The sequence below is a fragment of the Bos mutus genome, chromosome 15, assembly GCF_027580195.1.
Source record: "Bos mutus isolate GX-2022 chromosome 15, NWIPB_WYAK_1.1, whole genome shotgun sequence".
NCBI classification, from domain to species: Eukaryota; Metazoa; Chordata; class Mammalia; order Artiodactyla; family Bovidae; genus Bos; species Bos mutus.
In genome coordinates, this window is record NC_091631.1 from 37,851,386 (window position 1) to 37,874,953 (window position 23,568).

At 45.7% G+C, this 23,568-nt stretch overlaps 1 protein-coding gene and 1 non-coding gene across 7 annotated transcripts in view; one reads left to right on the top strand and one right to left on the bottom strand.

Annotated features, from left to right (window-relative positions):
- Positions 1-23,568, bottom strand: part of IRAG1 (inositol 1,4,5-triphosphate receptor associated 1) — a 166,474-nt gene that overhangs the window by 116,310 nt on the left and 26,596 nt on the right. For 2 of the 6 annotated variants that reach the window (XM_070383926.1, XM_070383921.1), the window contains exon 1: positions 8,441-8,847. The exons of 1 other annotated variant lie outside the window; for it this stretch is intronic. Coding sequence is in view for 2 of the 5 variants with exons in the window: in XM_070383921.1 (XP_070240022.1) it covers positions 8,441-8,507 (67 nt within the window). In the remaining 3 variants the exon portion in view is untranslated. Of the gene's footprint in view, positions 1-8,367; positions 8,851-23,568 lie in introns of those variants that run through there. 3 more of the 6 variants (XM_070383922.1, XM_070383924.1, XM_070383927.1) reach the window with 3 other exon arrangements.
- On the top strand, positions 20,200-20,272 carry TRNAG-CCC (transfer RNA glycine (anticodon CCC)). Its single transcript has one exon. It is a non-coding gene; the product is annotated as a tRNA-Gly (tRNA).

Below are 23,568 nucleotides of genomic sequence, written 5' to 3' on the forward strand. Positions count from 1 at the left end.
TATACACATAAACTAGAGCTCCATTCTAAAAACATTTTAATTGGCAAGATGAACCATCAAAACCCTCTGCTGTAGAGAAGACCTCTGCTCTAAAGAAAACACTGGCAAGTTCCTGCTGCCCCATCCCTACCACTGCCTGGGGGCTGCGTTCCTGGGGCAGGTCTCCTCCTTCCTTTGATTCTCTGAACTATGTTCCAACAAATCCCATCTTTCTACAGAAGACAAAGGGAATTCCAAAGAGAAACGCTTATCTAAAGTCCCCAGGGGACAGACCCATCCAGTGCTCTGGGGGAATCTCTTTGTTATAAGCAGAGATGGCTGTCAGGCCATTTTATGGCTCACATGAAATACCCCTTACAACTTTCCACCTTCTGAGCTAAATCTCCGTCTCCCACACATTTTGGTCACTGGAAGGGTGATCTTTTCCCATACATTAGCACACAGACATTCAGAATTACATACTTCTGTCTCTTGTGAGTTTGATTATCATGAGTCAGTCTCATATACATAATTAACTCCAGGCCACAGACCAGGCTTAGGGATAGGTCCAGGACCCTGGAATATCCCCAAGATCATGTTCCTCAGGGAGTCCTCTTGGCATCCAGTCTAGATTCCCCCTGACAATATTCAGCTTTATCATCATCACCTTCCATCAGGGACAAGTTGGACCTCAACTGGGAAATAAGAAAGATGTCTTAGGTAGGAAGTCCAGAAGGGCATCACAGTCTTTCTACCAGGGATCCAAACCCCAAACAAGTTGAAAATATCATGACAAGACAGCCCTTAGTGAAACCTGACCACCTAGAGCCACAAAACTCTAGGTGTTCCATGTGCTTGATGTTAATCTAAGCTTAAATAACTGTTATTATTTATTGAGTACTTACACACATATAAGTACTATGGATACAGCAGTCCATTTCATCTTCATAAAAACTCTTTGAGCAAGTTAAATTATTAGCATCTTCAGCCTCATCTTACAGGTAAGAAAAGTAGTTAGATTCTTCCCCCAAAGTCACATGATAAGTCACAGAGTAGGGATTTGAATTCAGGTCATTTGATTTGAGCACCTGAGGTCCCAACCGTACTCCATGCTGCCTCTATAGCAGATTGCGTGGCTTTGGCCATGTCTAGGAACTTTTTGGGCATAAACCTTGGTGGGTCAGAGAGAATGACTCAGGACTCATGACATAGGACATGGCATTTCCTGCTAATAGAAAGCTCATGGTTCTAGACTTGTATTTTCCTACTAAACAGAACATAGGGCCTTGCTCATGGACAAGGTTATGAGACCTGAAACAGACTGCCACATACTGGGAGTTCCCTGGCAGTCCAGTGGTTAAGAATTCACCTTCCAATGCAAAGGGTGAAAGTTCAGTCCCTGGTAGGGAAACTAAGATCTGAGAACTAACTACTGAGCCCGAATGCCACAACGAAAAATCCCACATGCCACAACTAAGACCCGACCCAGAAGGGTGGGATGGGAGGGGGTCGCTGAGAGCAGACACCAAGCTGAGGGATTTAACCCCATCAAGTGGACACCATCATTATCCCTGTTTTACAGGAGAGGGAACTGAGACTCGGAGAGGTTAACTGTGGCTCAAGGGGTACAGCTGGTCAGTGGTGGAGTCACGTGGTCACTCCAGGGCCTGTGCTCTCCACCAGACAAGATGCTACTTCCAGCTCCAGCCATCAGCTTCCACTGTGATTGTGAAAGAAAGTGAAAGTGAAATTGAAGTCGCTCAGTTGTGTCGGACTCTTTGCGACCCCATGGACTGTAGCCTATCAAGCTCCTCTATCCATGGGATTTTCCAGGCAATAGTACTGGAGTGGATTGCCATTTTCTTCTCCCGGGAATCTTCCCGACCCAGGGATCGAACCCAGGTCTCCCACATTGTAGACAGACGCTTTACCATTTGAGTCAGAGAGAAGAGCCGGTCAAAGCTGAGCCCTCCTCCTGACTCAGAGCTGGCACTCTTTTAACCACATCTGTATGAGCAAAGTCAAGGGTGTCTTCGGGCTTGCTTTCTCTTCTGTTGAACCAGGAACCTTGGGCTCTCTGGAAACATGCTCTGGTTAGCTTGTGGGTAGCCTCCGGTAGCCTCTGTGTGTCTCTTCCCGGAGTGACCACCATGCCTTCGGCACCGTGTCCCAGCCCTGCACCCCTGCTGCAATCACTGGATGGCCCCGTCCCTTCCCACCTCTTCTGGGCCCGTTGGCTCCTAATTTTCACTTAGTTTTGCTGGGGTGGCTCAGTTTCCCTCTGCCCCATCTTATACTAACTGATATGCCTGCTCACAAAACCTGTGTTTCCTAAAACTGAGTCATCTACACCCCACCCTCACATGTTCTCACCTATATATTTAGTGATTTAATTTTTTTCATTTGATTAGCAAAGCGCCAGGATTGCTATCTTGGCTGGGCCATTTACCACCTCTGGGTTGTTGGCCAAGTTCTTTACCCTCTCTGGCCCTCAGTTTCCTCATCTGTACAATAGAGCGAACAGTTGTAACTACGTCAGAGGGCTGCTGTGAGGATGAAATGAGGTCCTGCAGGGAAAACAATAGGATATTGCTAAGCACACGAGAAGTGCCCAGTGTGTTAGCCTCCCCTGTCGTCACACTTATTTTAAAAGGGAATTTTATATCCCTACCATCCATGGAAAAGTCAGTACCATTTGTAACACAAATAGAGAGGAGTTAGTTGTAAAAATAAACTTAATGAAAACAGATATTAAATTCTAACTATTCCTGACGAAGTCTCCAAGCCCAAGACTTGCTCTCATTTTTGTCAAGAAGAGAGACAGGAAAGCATTGGAAAGACGTTGAAGGCACACTAGGTCCAAACCCAGGGGAACAACTTGCCCGGATTTGCCTGGGACGTCTGGTTTTAGTACTGCAAGTCCTGCACGCCCGCACTCCTGGGCTGCTGCAGATAGATGGGAAAGAACATAAAAGGCAATTCTGACGTGAATCCGTGTATTTAGAGCTGAGTCAGTATCTCACTCACTAGCATCTTGCAGAAAAAACCCACACCCTAGAGCCGTACCGCACAAGCCCACCCGGGAGTGCGGAGTTCCCAAACACCACACGTGGATGGAAAAGCTGTCGGGTGTGTGCCACTGAGACGGGCCCCAAAGGAAAACCACACTTGTAAATGCCCAGTGGGAGGAACGATGATTTAACTGTTGTGCAGCAGAATTACTCGGTCGTACACAACACCCGAAACATCATGTTTTGAAGTATCTTTGATGACATGAGAAAATGATCATGATAGAATGTTTGGTTAAAAAAAGACTACTATTCAGACATTAAAAAAAAGAATGAAACCTTGCCATTTGCAATAACGTGGACGGACTTGGAGGGTATTATGCTTAGTGAAATGTCAGACAAAGAAAGACAAATACCTTATGGTATCACTTATGTGGAATCTAAAAAACAAACTAGTGAATATAACAAAAAAAGAAAGAGATTCACAAATAACTCCAGTGGTTACCAGTGGGGAAAGGGAAGCAGGAGGGGTAGGATAAGAATAAGGGATTAAAACTGCAAACTGTTATGTATAAAATAAATGATCTATGAGGATATAATGTACAACATAGGGAATACAGCCAGCATTCTGAAACTATATAAGGAGTATAACCTTTAAAAATTGTGAATCAGGAAGAACTGAAGCTGGAGCTGAAGCTCCAATACTGTGGCCACCTGATGCTGAGAACGGACTCATTTGAAAAGACCCTGATGCTGGGAAAGATTGAAGGTGGGAGGAGAAGGGGACGACAGAGAATGAGATGGTTGGATGGCATCACTGACTCAACGGACGTGAGTTTGAGTACGCTCCGGGAGTTGGTGATGGACAGGGAGGCCTGGCGTGCTGCTATCTATGGGGTCGCAAAGAGTCAGACATGACTGAGTGACTGAACTGGACTGAATGTTGTAAGCTGTAACATATAATATTGCACATCATTGATACTTCAGTTTTTTAAAAATTAGGGGGAAAAAAAGCCAACTAAGATGTCCTTCAGTAGGAGAATGGATAAACTGTAGTGCATCTAGGTAATGGAATGTTATTCAGTGCTAAAAAGAAATGAGCTATCAAGCCATGAAAAGACATAGAGGAATCTTAAATGCTTATTACTATGTGAAAGAAGCCAGTCTGGAAAGGCTACATAGTGTGTGATTGCAACTGTATGGCATTCTGGAAAAGGTGAAACTACGGAGACAGTAATAAAAATCTGTGATTGCTAGAGATCTGTGATCTCTGATTGGGGTTATCAGAGAAGGATGACTAGATGGAGCACAGAGGATTTTGAGGCAAGCGAAAATACTCTGTGTAATACTATAATGGTGCATACATGTCATCATACAATTTTTCCAAACCCACAGAATGTACAACACCAAGAGTGAACCCTAAGGTAAACCATGGACTTTGGGTGACTATGATTGTCAATGTAGGTTCATCGGTTGTAACAAATGTTTTACCCTGGTGGAGCTGTTACCTGACAGAGGCTATGCATGTGTGGGGTGGGGAGGAACTGGGAAATTTCTGTGCAGACCTTCCTCTCAACTTTGCTGTGACCCTAAAACTGCTCTTAAAAAATAGTCTTAAAAAAATTTTTTTTTTTTTGGCTGTGCTGTGTGGTTTGCAGGCTCTTAGTTCCCCAAAAAGAAACTGAACCTGGGCCACCGCAGAGAAAGCGCTGAGTCCTAAACACTGGACCACCAGGGAATTCCTTTAAAACAGTTTTGTTTTTAAGCAGACTATAAAACCCATGGTAAGACCCTAGTTTTATAAAATATACAGAAATGTAAAGGAAGAGATACACCATATTAACAACATTTATGGGGACTTCCCTGACGGTCCAGTGCTTAAAACTCCACTCTTCCAATGCAGGGGCACAAATTCGATCCCTGGTCAGAGAACTAAGATCCCCCATGCCGTGCAGCCCAGGCAAAAACAAAAACCCAGTATTTATCTCTGAATGATACGATTCCACAGGGATCTTTCATTTATTTATATTTGTTTCTGAATTTCTTACTTATACTTTCCATGAAAGTTTAGCAAAGAATACACATTATTTTTATTACTAGGAAAAAAATCTGAATAAGAATTATAAATTTAAAAAGTACTGGGATGGGAAGAAAGTAACCAGAGCAGATTAAGCCCCAGCCTTTGCTAACCCTTTTTTCACATCTGTGGCTTATTAGCTGAGAGGCAGAAGAGGTTTTCTGTCCGGCTGGCTGACTGTCACCTGTTTGCCTTCTTCCGTGGGGAAGGCCCTCACAGAGAAGTCAGGGCATGCCCAAGGTCACGGACTCATGTTGCCTCTGCTCCTCATCCAGTGAGGCTGCCCTGGGCTGTCACCTGGACTCAGGGTCTGGCCTCCAAGGTCCACGGGGCAAAAGGAATCCCCTTGACCTTCGCATCACCTGGACTGTGACGCTCTAACTGCTCGAGATCCTGGTTACTAACTAGAGGCAGGACGGCATCCAAGTGCCCACTTTGGACCAAACAGCCTGAGCTGGAGTCCTCACTCACCACCCACCGTGTTCCCTTGGGCATGTTGCTTCACCTCTGTCAACCACAACATTCTCATCTCTACCACAGGATTAAATTAAATAACAGCTCTAGCACAGAGCCTGGCACAAAGTCAATTCATATCCATTTTCTCTCCTCCTTCCTTTTACATTTGCTACAAGAGAACTCAGTTCTCTATCTCTGTCCCCCTGCCTCCAAGAGCTCAAAGAGCAGAATCTGGAGGCTCCTAGATCTCTCCTCCCCACCCATCTGGGCCTCTGCTCCTCTTCAGTCGTCAAACAGTCCCTCTGCTGACCACCAAGCCATAGAGAGGGCAGCTGAGAGGCACTCTAGAAGTTACATGTGGCTACCCAGGAGAGGTGGCAGGGTAAGGAGAGGGTGGATGACTTGAGACAACCCCCCCGCCCCCGCCACTACCTTGCATTCTCTCAAGATACACCAAAAGAATCTGATCATCAGGTACACACACATAATAAACCCAGGGCCCTGTTTAACCAGAAACCACATTATAAACATTATGTCCATTTCTTCATAAGTAAAAAAATTGCTCCTGAGAACTTTGTATTGATATACTCTCGGCATTATTCTGAATGTTGGACACACTCTACAGAATGAGATGGGGTCTGTGCCCTAAGAGAGCTCAGTATCCACTCCTGCTGAACGTGTGGGCACACCCATCCACCTTTGTTACTAATAGCACAGAGGCAAGGATTGTTTGGGAAGCTGAGAATCCATTTGTGAGGTTCAGTCCACCAGGCAAGAAATCTGGCTTCCTCACACAGAGATTCACAGAACCAACCCCTCGTCCTGAGATTATGAGCCCACTGGTCCACCTGAGAGTTAGTTTCCAGTAGAAGACATCCCGTGGCCTTCACTATCTTCATCCAGGATACGAAGTCTCCTGCTTGTCACTTGGTGGCTGCATGGCCTTGGACAAGTCATGTAACATCCCCCAGTTCTAGTGTCCTCCTATGAAACTGAGGTGCAGACACATCCCCTTTAGCGTTGCTGGCGAGAGCACACGAAATCACGTATGGAAAGTCTGCCACTCAGTGTTGGAAGAGAGTCGGTGCTTCCCCACGACCCGCTCCGAAGCGGCACCGGCCAGAGATGAACAGGGCACAGTGGTTAGAGCAGAGCCTATGGAGATGGGCTGCCTGGGGTCGTAGGCCAGCACCACCTGTCACCAGCTGTGTTTCCTCTCTGGGCTAAAATGTCCCATCTCCATGATGAGGATAATAATAACCTGTGCTTTATAGGGTTGTGGAGGTCTGAATTGCTACATGGCAAGTGCTTAGAGCAGTGTTCCATGCATAGTAAGAATGGCATGTTTGCTTTTTCTTCTTCTAGAAAACATGTTTATGGGGATCACTGATCATGGTGTAGCAATTTGTACAGGATTGTACCTCCCAATCTTACATGGTATGCAAGAACATCCTGCTTACTACCAAGCACAGAGGAAAGTACATCAGCTGTGAATACAAGCAGCCACTTTCAACACACACCTATAGACTTACGCACCCACACACAAACACCACTGAATCATGGACAAAACAGACATGACAATGACAATTGTAATTTCCATTAAGGACAAAAAGCCCAAGACACTCCCCAAGGCAGAAGTGTACCCTCATATTCCCAGTTGTGTTGAGGGGCAGGCGTTGCAGCTGGACTCGTACGGACTTGGCTCTGACTCCCAGCTCTCCTAGCTCTGCTCCTCCTCAGTGGTCTGACCCTAGACAAGTCACTTAGTTTGAGTTTCCTCCCCATAAAAGCCTTGGGGTGAAGCTGAGGGGAGTTCATGCCACCTGTCACCCACACGTCACTGCCACCTGGTGGGGACAACAGAACCCCCGGCGGGCTCCGACTCCCTAGTACTCCCAGCCTAACAGCCTGGGAAGCAACTTTCTTTTTCCTGCAGAAGATCCATGGGCTGCTTGACTCCCCCCACACCGAGACCCTCAAAGAGCAGCCTGAAAAGTGGGTGTTAAGAGGGCAGCTGCTGCTGAACTCTGGGGGATGGGAGCACCAGCCAGGGGTCCCTGACAATCTCACACTGTTTACTCAATCTGCAGAGCATCTCCAGGCTTTTATAGCCGTTTACTGGACAAGAGGGAACAGACAGCTGGGCCCCTCTCTGGCCTCCGGCTTCCACCGGCCTTTCCTTTGGAAAAAGGCAGCCTGAGTGCCTTCCACTCTAGGAATAGCTCTGACTCCGAGCTTCTAGAGGTGTGCAGGCTCAGTGCACAGGCCAGGCACACACAACCCCTCGAGGGTGCAGGGAAAGGTCACAGAGGGGCAAAGCTGGAAGCAGGAGAGATGGGGACGGGGTAAAAACCGGGGCTGCCACCAGAACACAGGATAGAAAGTGCAGGGACAGATACAGGGGCAGGTCAAGGAGGGAGACAGACAGGGCTGGGCCAGCACAAGGGCCAAAGTGGACAGGAGGCGAGTGTTGAGGGGGGGTTGGTGACGGTGGCAGAGAGAGACACAAGTGCTCACAGAGCAGGGCTGGGGCAGCAGGCAGTGCGTGAAGAGCCCTGCCCAGTGGGCTTACGTAATCTGGGGACCCTCTATTACTCCAAAGTGGTCCACAGGAAATCTGGGGATGGGGATCCCCAGTCAGAACCCACGTTTCGCCCTAACTTGTGCATGCTTTCCAACAGCAAGCAAAAGAAGCACAATTTAGTTAAGTTAGGACGGGCTAAGATTCACTTCTTATTTTAAAATGATGACAGCAACAATAAAAATACTCGGCTGAAATGCCATTCGACCAAGCCAGCTCCCCTAGAAAGTTAAAGTCAGGCGCCCCCATCCCAGCACACCCTGTACCTTTAAGGAGGAGAAGAGTTCCCTTGCTCCCAGCTGAAGAGGCAGGTTATTCTTGGAGATAGCGACGACTTACCTAAAACTGAGTTATTCCCCTTTCCTCCTCCGGCCAGCCTCTCTTCACTCTGGGGAGCTTTTACCATTTAAGGTCAATGTTACATCTGGCTCCGGAGCTTGGAGCTGAGAAGCCTCTGGCTGCCGAGCTCCGCTGCCCGCCTCCTCGGAGAGGGGCTGGGACTTAGAGCCCAGAGCTCCTCGGGGACCCCTCTGGCCCAACTCAGGGGGCAAACGGCAGGGAAGCTGGCCAGGCCATCCGAGGCTCAGCGCAGGCTGGGCCTGAGAGGCAGTGGCTGGCCCTGGGCCCCTCCCACAGGCACCCACACAGTGGAGGGCAGTGCCCACAGGCAGCTCATGCTGCTGGGCATGTCCTGGGCAGGCAGGGACCAAGAGAACTCGGCCGATCTGCCTCCCAGCCTGGAGTCTCCAGCGAGCATGTGAGTCTGGACAAGACCCTGGCCCAGCGCCAGCGAGACTGGGAACATTTCCTGTCCCGGGGATTGGGAGGTGGGGGCTGCTCCCACCTTAAACCCTCGGGATTAGCAGAGAGAAGGGCCTGGAAGATTCAGCTAATCCCAGACCTGGCACCCGCCCCAGGGCTTCGGTCCTTGCTCCTCCACTGAGTAGCCCTGTGGTCTTAACCTCGTGGAGCCTCAGTCTCCTCATCTCTAAAGTGGGAATCACTGGGATCACAATGCCTAACTCCTAGGGTTGCAGGAGGATTTGATGAGATGATACTGAAAGGCTTAGCAGAGTGCTAGCATCTCAGACTTGCTGATCAATACCAGTGAGTTTCCTGCCCCTGCTCAGACACAGGTGAGGAAGAGCTGCTCTCTCCTGAAGTCCACACCTTGCCCTTACTCGCTCCTCACCACCTTGGGTGCAGCCCCCCACCCAGAGAAAGATCATGGTGCTGTGGGCCCTGGCCAGTCACATGGGGTCTCCAACCCTTTTCAGCAGTTAGAGGCAGCTCAGAGAAATCCTATGTAGGACTGCCAGATAGAATGCAGGACACCTACTTAGACTTGAATTTCAGATAACACATATCTATTTTAGTATAAGTATGTCCCAAATATTGCACAGGACATGCTTACATACACACACACACATATATATGCTGTGCTGTGTGCTTAATTGCTCAGTAGTATCTGACTCTTTGTGACTCCATGGACTGTAACCCACAAGGTTCCTCTGTCCATGGGGATTCTCCAGGCAAGAATACTGGAGTGGGTTGCCATGCCCTCTTCCAGGGCATCTGCCCAACCCAGGGATCAAACCCAGGTCTGCCGCATTGCGGGCGGATTCTTTACCATCTAAGCCACCCCAGAAGCCCAAGAATACTGGAGTGGGTAGCCTATTCCTTCTTCAGGAGATTTTCCCAACTCAGGAATCAAACTGGCATCTCCTGCATTGCAGGTGAATTCTTTACCAGCTGACCTACCAGGGAAGCCCCATATATGTGTGTATGTATGTACATATATATATATATAAAATCTGAAATTCTAATTTAATGAAATTTAATGGCTCATCCTGTATTTTTATTTGCTAAATCTGGCAACTCTAGTGGTGGGCCATCACTTACCACCTCAGAAAGTGTTCGCCAGTCATGCTGAGGGCTCTAGGTGTCGGTGCCTCGAGACATGTGGCCTCAAGCCCTCCTGGTGACAGCTGCCTGGCTGCATACAGTCCTTATCCTCAGTTCCTGGCTGTGGCAGGCTTTCTCCCCCAAACCTAGCCCACTGGGCTTCTATCCCAGCCCCTTCCACGGACATCCAGTCCTGGACTGTCTCTTCTCCTTGCTTGTTACGAAAGAGATTCCTGATGAGACTATAGTACATGCTGTCTGTCAAACCCATAAATAACTATTTTTGTAGATGGAACCAGAGAAGACTCATGGGTACTAGCCATGCTTTCCCTCAGGCACCTACACCTATCCATCGACTGGGAACAGGCTCCCACTGGCAAAACCACAACGTGATAGCTACTAGAACTGCAAGTAGAGGGATTAGAATGAATTACCAAACTCTTTACTGCTGTTTCTCCAACTTCATTGTGCAATAGAATCATCAAGTGTGAAACTCTCTGGACCCCTTTTCTAGAAATTCTAATCTTGTGGCTCTAAAGTGAGGCCCAGAAACCTATATTTTATTTAAGGCCCTTGGGTGATTCTCACTTATGCAGTTGGTCCAAAAACCCCATTTTAGGGAATGGTACTCCAAAAGTTGATTTTATGAATCTAGCAGCAATTCCTGCAAAGACAACTAGAAACTTCAGTTTGTGTGCATGTGAGGAAGGAGGTGTGAGTGTATGTCTGTGTGTCTATGTGTCTGTATGTGTTATATAAACCTTATATTGAACACCTACGATATTCTAATCACTATATTAGACACTCTCCATAAAAGCATGTACCTTCCTATGTGCCCCGTGAAATAGAGCTATTATACCATTCTTTTGAAAAGGAAACTAATAAGGTTTAAAGGGGCAAAAAGACCTGTGTGATGTTCCACAGCCAGTAAGCGGTACAGCAAAGAAGTGAACTTAGGTGGTTTGGCCCTAAAAGTCTTTCCCCGTACCATACTTCCTTCTCTTCAGCCTAATTTCTTAAATTAGGGTTTATGGATAGCCTTCAGGAGTCTCTGAGCCAATTGAAACTGTGTGCAAAATACTGTGTGATTTCTGTTTTTCTTGGGTACAGGCCTACAGCTTTCACCAGACTCACAAAAGGGTCACCAAATAACATTTAAAATCACTATATTAACACACATTTCATAAAGCACGTCACTGATGGGTGTGTGAAATGAGCACGCTCTATAGAAGACAATTTAGCATGATCAAAATTACAAGGCTTGTATCCTTTGATCCAATTCCACACCTAAGAATTTATTTTGCAAACATATTCCCACGCTTGGGGAAATGACAAATGAACACGATTATTCACTGCAGCTTTGTGTATAAAAGCAGAAGGATTGGAAACAACGTAAGTGTCCACCAACTGTCAGCCTTAAAAATGATGGGTATAGCCACAGCACAGGGTGGGGAAATGCAGGGACAGGAAAAGCCTCCAAGATCTCATGGTTAAGTAGAAAAAGTAGGATAACAGAACAGCATAGATATGTAAACACACACACAAATATACTCACATTCACACATACATACTCACAAGTACATATGTATGTGTACACACAATCTCACTAAAATTAACACAAGTAATAAATAACATTAACATTAATTGCCAGATGGTACTAGTGGTAAAGAACCCATCTGCCAATGCAGGAGACATAAGAAACACAGGTTCAGTCCTTGGTCAGAAAGATCCCCTGGAGGAGGGCATGGCAACCCACTACAGTATTCTTGCTTGGAGAATCCCATGGACAGAGGAGCCCGGTGGGCTCTACAGACGATAGGGTTTCAAAGAGTCGGACACAACTGAAGTGACTTAGCATGTAGTAGCCTATGGGGAGGAAATCTAAGTGGCTGGGGCAAAGAGTATACACTGTGTATTTTATTTATACATTTAAAGTTTGAATCATGTGAATAAGTCATGTGTTTACATTCAAAAATAGTAATGAAACAGAAGCATTGCTAGAAACAGGGATTTAGTTAATTCATCTTCCAGCACTGCCTCCCCCAAGTGTCAGAGTATTGGCATGAGCCTGACTAAAGGTTATTTTGGGTTTCTTACTTTTTATTTTTGAATAATTACAGAAATGCAGGAAGTTCAAGAATAGTACAAAGAGTCTCATGTACACTTCCCCCAGCTTCCCCCAGTGGTAATAGCATATACGACTATATGAAAGCCAGAAAGTGGGCACTGGTACCTTATTGTTAACTAGATCACAGATTTTATTATTTTTTTAAATTAGAGTATAGTTGCTTTACACTGCCATGTCAGTTTCTGCTGTACAGCAAAGCGAATCAGCTATAGACACACATATAGTGTTCATTGCTCAATCGTGTTTGACCCTTTGCAAACCCATGGACTGTAGCCAGCCAGACTTCTCTGTCCACGGACTTCTCCAGGAAAGAATACTGGAGTGAGTAGCCATTCCCTTCTCCAGGGGATCTTAACAACCCAGGGATCAAACCCAGGTCTCCTGCATTGCAGGCAGATGCTCTACCGTCTGAGCCATTACATATATCCCCTCTTTTTGAATTTTCTTCCCATTTAGGTCACCAGAGAGCACTGCGTAGAGTTCCCTGTGTTGTACAATGGGTTCTCATCAATTATCTATTTTATGCATAGTAGTGTATATATGTCTATAGATCTTATTCTAAAAGTTATTTTAAAAATGCAGCCTTCTCACAGCTCACATATTCATTTAAAATGTTTTTTGGGTGTGCCAGACTAGAGTTGGCTGATGGGATGTGGTAGGGACACTTCAGAGCCATCCCTGCCCTCATGCGGTATAGACCAGAGAAGGTGACCCCTTACTTAAACAGTAACAGTATTTGGAGGCCTGGGACCCAGCAGTATACAAGGAGTGTTGACACAGCTCTAAAAAAGGCACTGTGTCCTTTGCTGTCCTGGTCATGGAGCTTCACAGCTTGCCTGAAAGCTGACTTTTAATCCTTAAAAGAGCATGAGCAATTACTCGGGCTATATTTATCCTTGTTCCTGGAGCCACACAGGGATTTGGCCTCACTCTACCCAAATCTCCAGTTCATCCATCACTCATTCCCATCAGAGACAATCACGTGTCCTCAACATCAAAGTGGTAGGCCAGTGGAGGCGCACTGGCACACGACTGGGGGACGCACTCCCCTCAGGCCCTCTGACTCAAAGCCAGGGAAGAAGTTTAAAAATCCCAGGCCAAAAGCACATCTTGGGGCTGAGGGAAGCCAAGCCAGGAGAAGCAGAAGCTTGCCAAGAACTCTGCCAGCTCAGGGACTGGGATGACCTCACTGGGAGTATTGGCCTCCCTGCCCCTTTTATACGTAGGGACTCTGTGAAATGCCCAGTACTTAGGAGGCCCTGGATGAGTAAGTGAACAGATAAGTGGCCAAATTGGCAGGAATGACATCCAGGTGTCAATGCAAGGGACAATGACAGGTGTCATTGACTGAACGTGGTGCCAGGCACTCTGTTAGCAACTTTACATATAAGGTCTAGTCAGTCTTCACCAAGCCCACGTGATGTAGGCCTTCTCACCCCTAGGTCCTAGATGAGGAACCTGGGATATGGAGAGGTCAAGGAGCCTGCTAGTGCCTTACAATTATAAAACTTATCTTTGCCACTCTAGAATCTCAGGGTGTCAACTTCAGGAGAGCAGACTTGGGGAACTTCCTTGGTGGTCTAGTGGCTAAGATCCTGGCATCCTGACTGCATTAGGCCAGTCCTGGGGAGAACAGCCGCCAGAAAAATTATCCTCCACTTTCTCCACTCGACCTCAAGAGCATGACCGACCCATTTGTTTCAAGGACGTGTTCTGTGTGCATGACTTGTGCTTGGACTTCTGCTGGCAGTGAGGTTATACAGATGAGCAAAATGTGACTCCTGTCCTCCAGGAGCTTATGGGATAAGATGCAAGAAGGTAAGTAACATCTGTGATTACAAGGTGTGTGAAAGTGGTTTACAAACTGTCTCTCTGTGTGCTTACATAGGCATTAGAGTAAAACTGTTCTGTAAGGAAGAATGTGGTTAGCAACCATGGATGGGCTGGGCTGCTGAACTTGAACCCAAGAGCTGCAGATGCTCCAAGGAAGAAGAAGCGGGGACAATGAGGAAGGTTTGATTCTAGAGGAGTGGGCATTTGAGGCAGTCATGTGTCCAAACAGGTCAAGGTTTCAAGATGTGAAGAGTGGGTCAGGGAGATTGTTCCTAGTGGAATAAGTGGTGTGGGTCTAAGTGGAGAAGCAGGAAAGTGCTCAGGAATGCAGTGGCAGGGCTTCTGTCATGGAGCTGACCTGAGTTGTTCAGACTATGAAGGAACCTTGAAGCCCAGGCTTGAGTTTGGACTTAACTCCATGTGGATTGGGAGCCCCAGGAGGTTTCTAAGCAGGACTAGTGTGTGGTGAAAGTTAGGCTTTGGGAAGATTGTTGTAGGACAGTGGGACCAGTCAAGAGATAACTGATAAAAGTCCTTTGGAGCCACATGGACTCCAAGGAATTATAGGGAAATTATGTAATCTCTTCAGTGTCAATTTCTTCTTTTTCAAAATGGGTAATACTGGGGATTATCTTCAAAATATCTGTTATGACCCACATGCTGGCCAATTGTAATAGGTATCAATGGCTATATTACTGGAGTCACTGGATCCTAGAGATCCCCTGCAGTATGAGGCACCAACACTAGATCTCCTCATGATCTGAGTTGCCAGGTCATGGGGAGATCTAGGGAATTCTGGGGGAGATTCCAGGGCAACTGAGGTGGTGGAGGAGAGTCAGGGGTCTCAGAGTAGGAGCTGTTTACCAACTGGCAGGGAGGTACCTTGACATTTTAACAACACATGGCTATAGTGGAGTGACTGGGGTAAACATTAGCCTAGGTGCTCCTGAAACACCCCATACACATGTGGCTCTCAGGAGAGAAGAACCAGGTTGAGCAACTGGATATACAGTGGAGTCATTTATGGAGATGTGAAAGCCAGCTGGGGTACAGGAGTAATAGACTCCAGAGTCCCATTTTGGACATGTCAAGTGTGTAGACGACTATGAAACATCCCCGTGGAGATGACACATGGATAACTGAACGCAGGAAGCTCTGCACAGAAGTGGTAACAGCAGTGATAAGGGTGGGAAGAAAGACATAGACTCAATAAATTTGCAACCTAACTGCATGTGGGGTGTGGAAAGAAGAGGTCAGGTGGCTCCAGAATTTTGACCTGATCCCTGGGCAGGTAAAGTGAATGTTAATACCACAGGGCAGCCAGGAGCAGGCACTCACTGGTCAAGAAAGATCAGTTCAGTTTGAGATGCTGGTGGGATGCCTGGATGGAAATACCCAGATGGAGACACTCAAATGGAGATGCCCAGAAGATGGTTAGAAATACAGGATTGCAAGGATTGTTCCTTGAGAGATGTCTAGACTAGTGGAATAGACTTTAGAAATGCGGATCTCTAGGAGACCTTTAAATCACAAGTGAAGAAGACTGTAAATAAGCTATTGGATATTTGGGAGGGCCATGTCAATAGATGGAATTAGAAGCCAATTTTCAGGGATTTGGTGAGGCCTGGGATGTGAAGGCAATGAGACTCATTTCATCATGCACTTGGCAACAGTGTGCTGTGACAACCAAGTCATTCTTGGCTCATTGAAAATCCACAGTCCACTGAGACTCCCAGATCTTTACATAAGTAGAGCTCTCTCTACTTTGCCCCCACCACTAACTATCCTGAATAACAGTGTAGTCTCAACTTGTTCTTCAAACACAGGATTTCTGTGCAGGTGCCATGACACAACAGATTGTTTATTTCACCAAAGGAAGAGACAAACCTTTCTCAGATTGTCCTTTCAGGCTTCACATACGTTTGGGAGTTGGCATTTTTTTATGAAAAAAGAAAAAAGATGTGAAGCATAAAAGGATTTTTGAGGTTTGTGAGTTGACATTCCACCATTAAATTAATGCTAACAAAAGCTTGATTTCACTAATCCTGAGAGGAACTTGATCTCCAGATGCACTGACTGCTGATTGGATGCCTGCACCATGAGGCCTCTTCCACAGCCCAGAGTTGGGTGTTTTTCCTTTTTAAAACTACTTTGAAGTTGTGAAGAGCATGTATCACTTTTTAAGAGCAAACCCAAAAGAACTCTTGCAAGTAGTTTTGTTCAAGTGAAGGCTAACTGAACTAAATAGAACAGTCCCCTTTCATAACAACAAAAGCAGAAAAAAGAGGAAGAGAAGGAAGAGAGAGGGTGTGCATTTGTTCTTCCTCATCTCCCCAGTATGGAACGCTAGACTTCTCTGGGCCTTGGTTCTCAGGCCTAGATTCTTTTCTATCTGCACTTATTCCCAAGAGAATCTTTTTGAGCTCATGATTTTAAATATCATTTATTTAAGCTCTCTGAAGACTCTTAAATGTTCATGTCCACTCTGGACCTCTCCTCCCAACTCCAAAGTCATATATCCAACTGCCCACTCAACACCTTCCCTTGGATGTCTCACAGTCAGCTCCAACTTAACCCAAGGGCCTGCTTTGCCTTCAGCTTTTTCCATCTTGGTAAATGGCAAGCCCATCCTTTGAGCTGCTCAAACACAAAACATGGTTCATGATTTCCCTTCTTGCTCCTCACACCCCACAGAGAATCCATCAGAAGATTCTGTTGGCTGTATTTTCAAAATACATCCAGAATCTGACCATTTCTTACTATGTTTATCAATACTACAGGTCTAGGCCTCCATGATTTCTTGCCAGTCATCAATGCAATTGCCTCCTAATTGCTTTTTTGCCCTTACAAAGCAGGCAGAGTATTTTTTTTTTCCATCATGAGTTATATCATGACTTACAAAACTTACTCTGTACCAGGTACTATACACAGTGATTTATATCCATCACTTATTTTCAAAGTGAATTCTCCCAAAGTGTTCAGTCTGCATTTTCCAGGTTAAGGTCCTGAAATGAAATTCCTTATCCAGGATCACACAGCTCTTCTTTGAAAGAGCTGGACCTAAACACCTTAAGTCCCAGGCTCTTTCCTTCAATCCAGTTGCTGATGAATAATATGATTTTCACCCCCAGGAAATCCCTCTCTCAAAGCTGCCTGATGAAGTCAATGCAATCTAGAGTCTAGTTCATAAAAAGAGATTTAGACAAAATCAGGTAGGTAAAAATGAAAGAAAAGTAGGAGGAACATTTCTGTAGGTCAATCGTCTTGACAGCAGTTTATCTGCCCAATTTATTCCATTTAGTCAGTAAATTCCATTCTGTCGAACTTATGGTGTGATATATCCGAAAGAGATTGTTCAACCAGGTTTCCTGGGGCCATGTGAAGATAAAACCAACTAGGGCCATATTTACCTTCCTTCCCATCCTTGGAATTCTGGGCCCTGTAGTATCATTTCTTTATTTTTCACAACATTCTGGGTGCAGTGATCCTCAGGCTCATTACCTCTTTTCTTTCAACAATGACAAAAATTGCACAAACATGTATCTGAGCACATCCTCCAAACATGGAGAAATGTCTATGCTTCAGAATTCACAAATGTCCCATCCAATCCATTTGTTTGTGTAACCTTGAACTTTCACATTTAAAATAAACCATGTACTAGACAAAAGAATTCACTTTGGATCTGAGCCTTTCTTTGTGATCATCCCTTCTTCTTCTGGATTAAAAGCAAAAGACATCTTACAGCTTGTTTTGGATTCTCCAAAAGCTAGTTTTGAGGGGTGCTAGGGACCTCCCTTGTCTTTCTTGGACGGGAATGCTGCTCCTTGTTTTGATTTATTTTTGTTTTTTTCTGAATGTTGAAAATACTCTGGGAATGAAAAACTGTAAGGCTGGACCCTGAGGGCAGGGCCCCTGAGTGATGGGTTCCCTAAGAGCTGTAAGGGCCAAAGGGATAAGTTACCCCTTGGAAGTGCATAGCTTTGGGGAGCCACCTTGGCTCTGCATGGAAGTTGTCACCCTATGACCCAAAGGAATCTGCTTGTGCTTCAAATGTAGATCTATGGGATGGGGTGAGGATTTTTGGTGGGCTAAAATTGTGATGTGAACCAGAAAGCCTCTGAGAAAAGGCTCAGAACTATGAGAGGTGAAGAAGAGGGAACATGCCAAAGCCTAGAACCAGACTTTATGCCAGCTTATGGTCAAGTTCCAAAAACTCCAAATTGCTCAAAGCAAAATAGGAGAGGATCTCAGGGGCTACCTTCCAAGGGACCTGCCAGGAAGGAGAGAGTGGGAATCCATAGAGTCAGTGGAGGACAGCAGTAAGGGAAGAGTTTTTCTCTTCCAGAAGTCTGAAGACCCTCCATAGCCCTTAGGGAACATGACACACACCACAGAGAATGGCCTTTGGCCAAGAGTAGGGATGGAAAGGGGCTTCCCAGGTGGTGCTAGTGGTAAAGAACATGCCTGCCAATGCAGGAGATGTAAGAGACATGGGTTCTATCCCAAGGTTGGGAACATCCATCCCCTGGTGGAGGGCATGGCAACTCACTCCAGCATCCTTGCCTGGAGAATCCCATGGATAGAAGAGCCTGGTGGACTACGGTCCATGGGGTTACAAAGAGTCAGACATGACTGAAACAACTTAGCACGCACATGTTCAGGGACTCAAAGTCACAGCTTAAAATCCACAGCTTACTATTCATTTCTTCATTCATTCATTCATTCAATAAACATGTGTCTTTTCTACTTCCTGCTAACGAGTCTGCTTGCCTTTACTCTTGCCTTTGTCCAATCCAATCCAGTCCCCCCACCTCAGTAGCCAGAAAGACACTTCTAAAATGCCATTCTGTTGCTTACACCCACTGGCAGAGGGAGACCAGACAACAGCGACTGAAAGGTCTCTACTCCCTGTATTGAGAGCTCCTCTCCCTGAGCCTGGCTAGGTCTTCCCTCCTCCTTTGTGCTTAAACGATCCATTGCTGGACTTCCCTGATGGTACAGCGGTTAAAAATTTGCCTGCCAATACAGGGGACACGGGTTCAGTCCTTGGTCCTGGAAGATCCCATGTGCCATGGGGAAACTAAGCCCATGCACCACAACTACTGAGCTGTGTGTCTAGAGCCTGTCCTCCACAGCAAGAGAAACCACTGCCACGAGAAGCCCCCACACCGCAGCTAAAGAGTAACCCCTGCTCTCTGCAACTAGAGAAAGCCCGCACAGCAACGAAGACCCAGCACAGCCAAAACTTAAAAAACAGATGCATTGCTGACCATAGACCCTTCACATACCTTTTCTAGTTGTGTTAATATGAAACCCTGAGTGATGTCGCCTTCAATTTTGCATTAGAATAGTTCTTTGAACTCTCAGAGTTTCATCTTATTTTTTGGAGTTTTTAGAAGGAGAAATGGAGAAGAAAATGGCAACCCACTCCAGTGTTCTTGCCTGGAGAATCCCAGGGGCGGGGGAGCCTGGTGGGCTGTCGTCTCTGGGGTTGCACAGAGTCGGACACGACTGAAGTGACTTAGCAGCAGCAGCAGGAGAAAAGGAGAATGGGGTAGAACAAATGATGTTGCCTCTTTGTGAATCATTTACCTCTTCGCTTTGCCCTCAGGCCCTCTCATTAAGACCTCCATATAACATCTACAAATAACAGAGGGGCTGCTAATGTGGACTTCAAAAAAAAAAAAAAAACCCTATAATTTTTGCTGTCATTAGAAGTGGGAATAGCAAACTATATTGGGGTAGACTGTATCTACTATGGGGGAAAAATCAACCAAGTGACCTCCCCTAACTAATATAAGGCAAATAAGCACTTGTACACAGGAAAGAGATGTAACAAACTCCTGTAGTCTGACAAAGACTATCTCTCCCAAACATCTGTGATACGTCCACTGTGGTAAATCTGCACAGGAAGCAAGGGCATTGAGCCCCTAACCCTTTCTTTTTGCAGGAATATTATTGCAATCTCAATGATGTATTGGGAGGGCCCCAGTTGGAATCTGTGAGCAGAAAGTGATACCAAGGGCCCCAGAGGGGCACACATTGTGAGGGTCTGGGCTGGGACCTGTGATAAGAGCCTCAGTCGTTACAGAGGAAGGGGGTTGGGGAGGGTGGAGCTCGTAACTGAGGCTGCAGGTCCCTCTCAACCAAGCCACCTTGATGTAGTGGTGTGCTTTGGGTATAAAGCCTGAGTCAAACATATGAATTAAAAGAACTATAACTTTAGGGGACTTCCCTGGTGGTCCAATGGCTAAGACTCTGCACTCCCAATGCAGAGGGACTAGGTTCAATCCCTGGTCAGGGAACTAGATCCCCCACGCTACAACTAAGAGTTTGCATGCACAATGAGGACTGAAGACCCCACGTGCCACAACTAAGAACTGATGTGGCCAAATAAATAAATCTTTCCAAAAATGCTATAACTTTAGAACCTAAACAAGAGACACTCCTGTGACTCAAGAGGATATATCAGTCAATTAGAGAAGGTTATACTATAGTAACAAAAAAACTCCAAATTCTTAGCAGCTTACAACAGTAAAGGTTTCTGTCTTAGGCATGTTACATTCTGGATGTGGTTTTATTCTGCTCCGTGAACTCTTCTCTCCAGGACTCAAACTAAAGGAGTAACCCCACATTGCCAATTTTGTGGCAGAAGAAAAAGAGAGTGATGGCTCTTGAAGTTTCTGACTGGAAGCAGCTTGTGTTACTTTCGTTTCATTGGCCAAAGCAAGTCATAGGGCCAAGCTGGACATCAGCGAAGTGAAAAATACAACCCTTTCACAAGGAGGGTAAAGACAATCTACCACAGAGAGTTCTAGACCAATGAAGGCATTGCTATGGCAATGATCACAACTATTTGAGACTTTTTTCAACTGTGACGCCATATGATGGAAACAGAAACAGGGGCAGCAACATCATCATTGGACCAATAAGGCTCTAGAGTTCTTTGCTTGGGATTTGGAGGCAAGACTGTATGTTTGGACTGAGTAAGCCTCTGAGGTTATTAGAAAACTCAAGGGAAAAGACATCTTGAGTGGAAGATACTGGACTTCCAGCTAAAAGGCAGGATTGTGGGTACTTGGAAATTTCAAAGAAGATGACTTTGCTTGTACACCAAGTTGGGAAGGCAGTTCCTAACAATTTTATGCAAAATCAAGAAGGTGAAGGTGGTTTATGGTTATACAGTTAGCAGTCAATCCACAGTAATGCATGCCAGATAAGCCCTCTTACGCCCTTCATATGAATTACTTTAATCTACACAAGAATTTGGGGCTTCCCTGGTTGCTCAGTGGTAAAGAATCTGCCTGCAATGCAGGAGAGGCAGGTTCGATTCCTGGTTCAGGAAGATCCCCAAGAAGGAAATGGCAACCCACTCCAGTATTCTTGCCTGGAGAATTCCATGGACAGAGGAGCCTGGTGGGCTACAGTCCATGAGATAGCAAGAATCGGATACAACTTAGCGACTAAACCACTACCACCACCCACACAAGAATTTATAAGTAAATAGTATTCTTCCCTTATTTTACAGAAATTAAGATTTAGAAAGGTGAAGTATCCTTTCCAACAGCTAGCAGGTGGCAGAGCTCTGATTCAAACCCAAACCTCTTTAGCTCCAGAATTTTCTCTCAAAACCAGATTTGCTTGCCTCCCTGTGATGCCCTTGCTCTGACATCATCTCTTCAGCCCTTTTCCTCTACTAATTTGACACCATTTCTTTTTTGCGTCTTTGCCTGTTTTCTCTCGTACACTCCTGCTACTGCAATGCCAGGAGCCTCTCCAAACAAAGATCCCCATTCTCTGTCTCCACATCCTGAAAGTTGAAATGTTTAAACCTGTCTGGGACCAGCCCAAAAGGTCAAGGTTGTCTGCAGCGTCCTGGCTTCCATGCCCTTCCCTCATTTGCCAAGACTGGCCACCTACCTGCCTCTAGTCCATCTCCGAAGGCAACTCTCTGCCCCCAGTTCTGCACTGGGAGCGCCCAGCTCTGCTAGGAAAGGGGCAGAGCCCCAAAGTAGACCCTCCAGCAAGTGCACAGGGAGCACAGGCTAATTTGTCCTAATTCACAAGGAGAGGTCCCATTTCTAGAAGCAAACCTATTCAGCAAAGAACAACACAGGAATTTTAAAATATTGAAAATACTCCAAGTGCCAGAGTCTTTCTGTGGCAGGCCCGGATTGTTCAAGGCCTTAAGCAGCCCCACACTTGGCATTTGGAAAATTAGCAATTACCGCTGCATCTGAACAAATGGCATGCTAAAGTTTACCCTTTGAAAGGTGACCGTATGCTTTGAATCAAAACTAGGAAAACACTTTGCTGAGAGAAGTTTCTCTTCTGATTTGTGAGTGTACTTAAAGGAAAAGTCCCCTGATGGCCTAAAAATACTATTATATTCGGGTTTTGTATTCAACAAAAACCCTTGTATAAACAAAAATGTAATTCTATAAAATTGAGATTGTGGGCCTTCCCCTAGTTACTCTGTCAAGGCAGGCTTACATCTGGAAGGCTTCTCCTAAAGTAGTGCTTCTCAACATGTAATTGCCTATTACATATGCTTTAAATTGAATTTCCTGGATTCTATTCCAGATTGAGGGTTGTAGAGCAGGGGGTTCTGTCATTTCCAACAAGCTTTCTAAGAAATTCCCACTGAAATTTGAGAACGACTGCCCTAACTAGTGACAGGCCAAAAAAAGAGACTAATGAGCTCATGTGAAATGGAAGTTTTAGAATCCCCTAAATGCCTATAACTTCTCTCAAAAAAAAAAAAAAAAAAAACAGTCCATGCCATTTCTTGCAAAAGATTGCTGGTTTGTGGCCAAGATGGAATGGGAAGACCCTGAAGCCACCTCTTTCCACAGGCATACCAAAATCACAATTACTTACAGAAGGGAATTCATACAACTCAACATCCAACAAACAAACAACCCAATTAAAAAATGAGCAGAAGACTCAAATAGATGCTTTTCCAAAGAAGACATATATTAAATTGCTAGCATGGTATGTATATTCAATAAATATTTTCTAAATCTGAGCTGATCCAGAAGATGAAATCAGAAAGGGAATTCTGGGATTCCCTTTAATAGAAGAAAAAAAGAGTTGAGAACCTGGCTCTGTGTCCTCACAAGGCCAGTGTGCCCCCAGGGATGAAGTTGGAGAGGAAGTTGCAGTGTCCTCGGGCTTGGCCACATCCCAGTGGCTCACTACTGTCTCTAGTCACATAAATCCTGCCACGGTGTTCAGAGATAGAATCTTGACCTGGTGAGAAGCAGAGCAACAACTGTCCAAACTCAGGTCTCCTCGGTGTTAAGATGCTGACACATTAATGCTGAAAGTGTGCAGCCCAGACTCAAGCACCTATGTTCTTGCCTCCTTCTAAGAGCAAGGAGCAGGCAGGGAGACTCAGCCATGACCTTGGGCTCCCATGCATAGCATCAAATGTATTGGGGTGTGCATAAGTGTTACCAGTGATCAAAGGTCTTCTGTTCCACTCTGTACACACCCTGACATCATTTTGGCTTTCAGCTTCCCCACTTCCCTTGGTCTGGCATAAAGAAGGCCCAGCTGTCAGTTCTTGGCCCTGCTTGTCCTCCAGCCTTCATAGGAA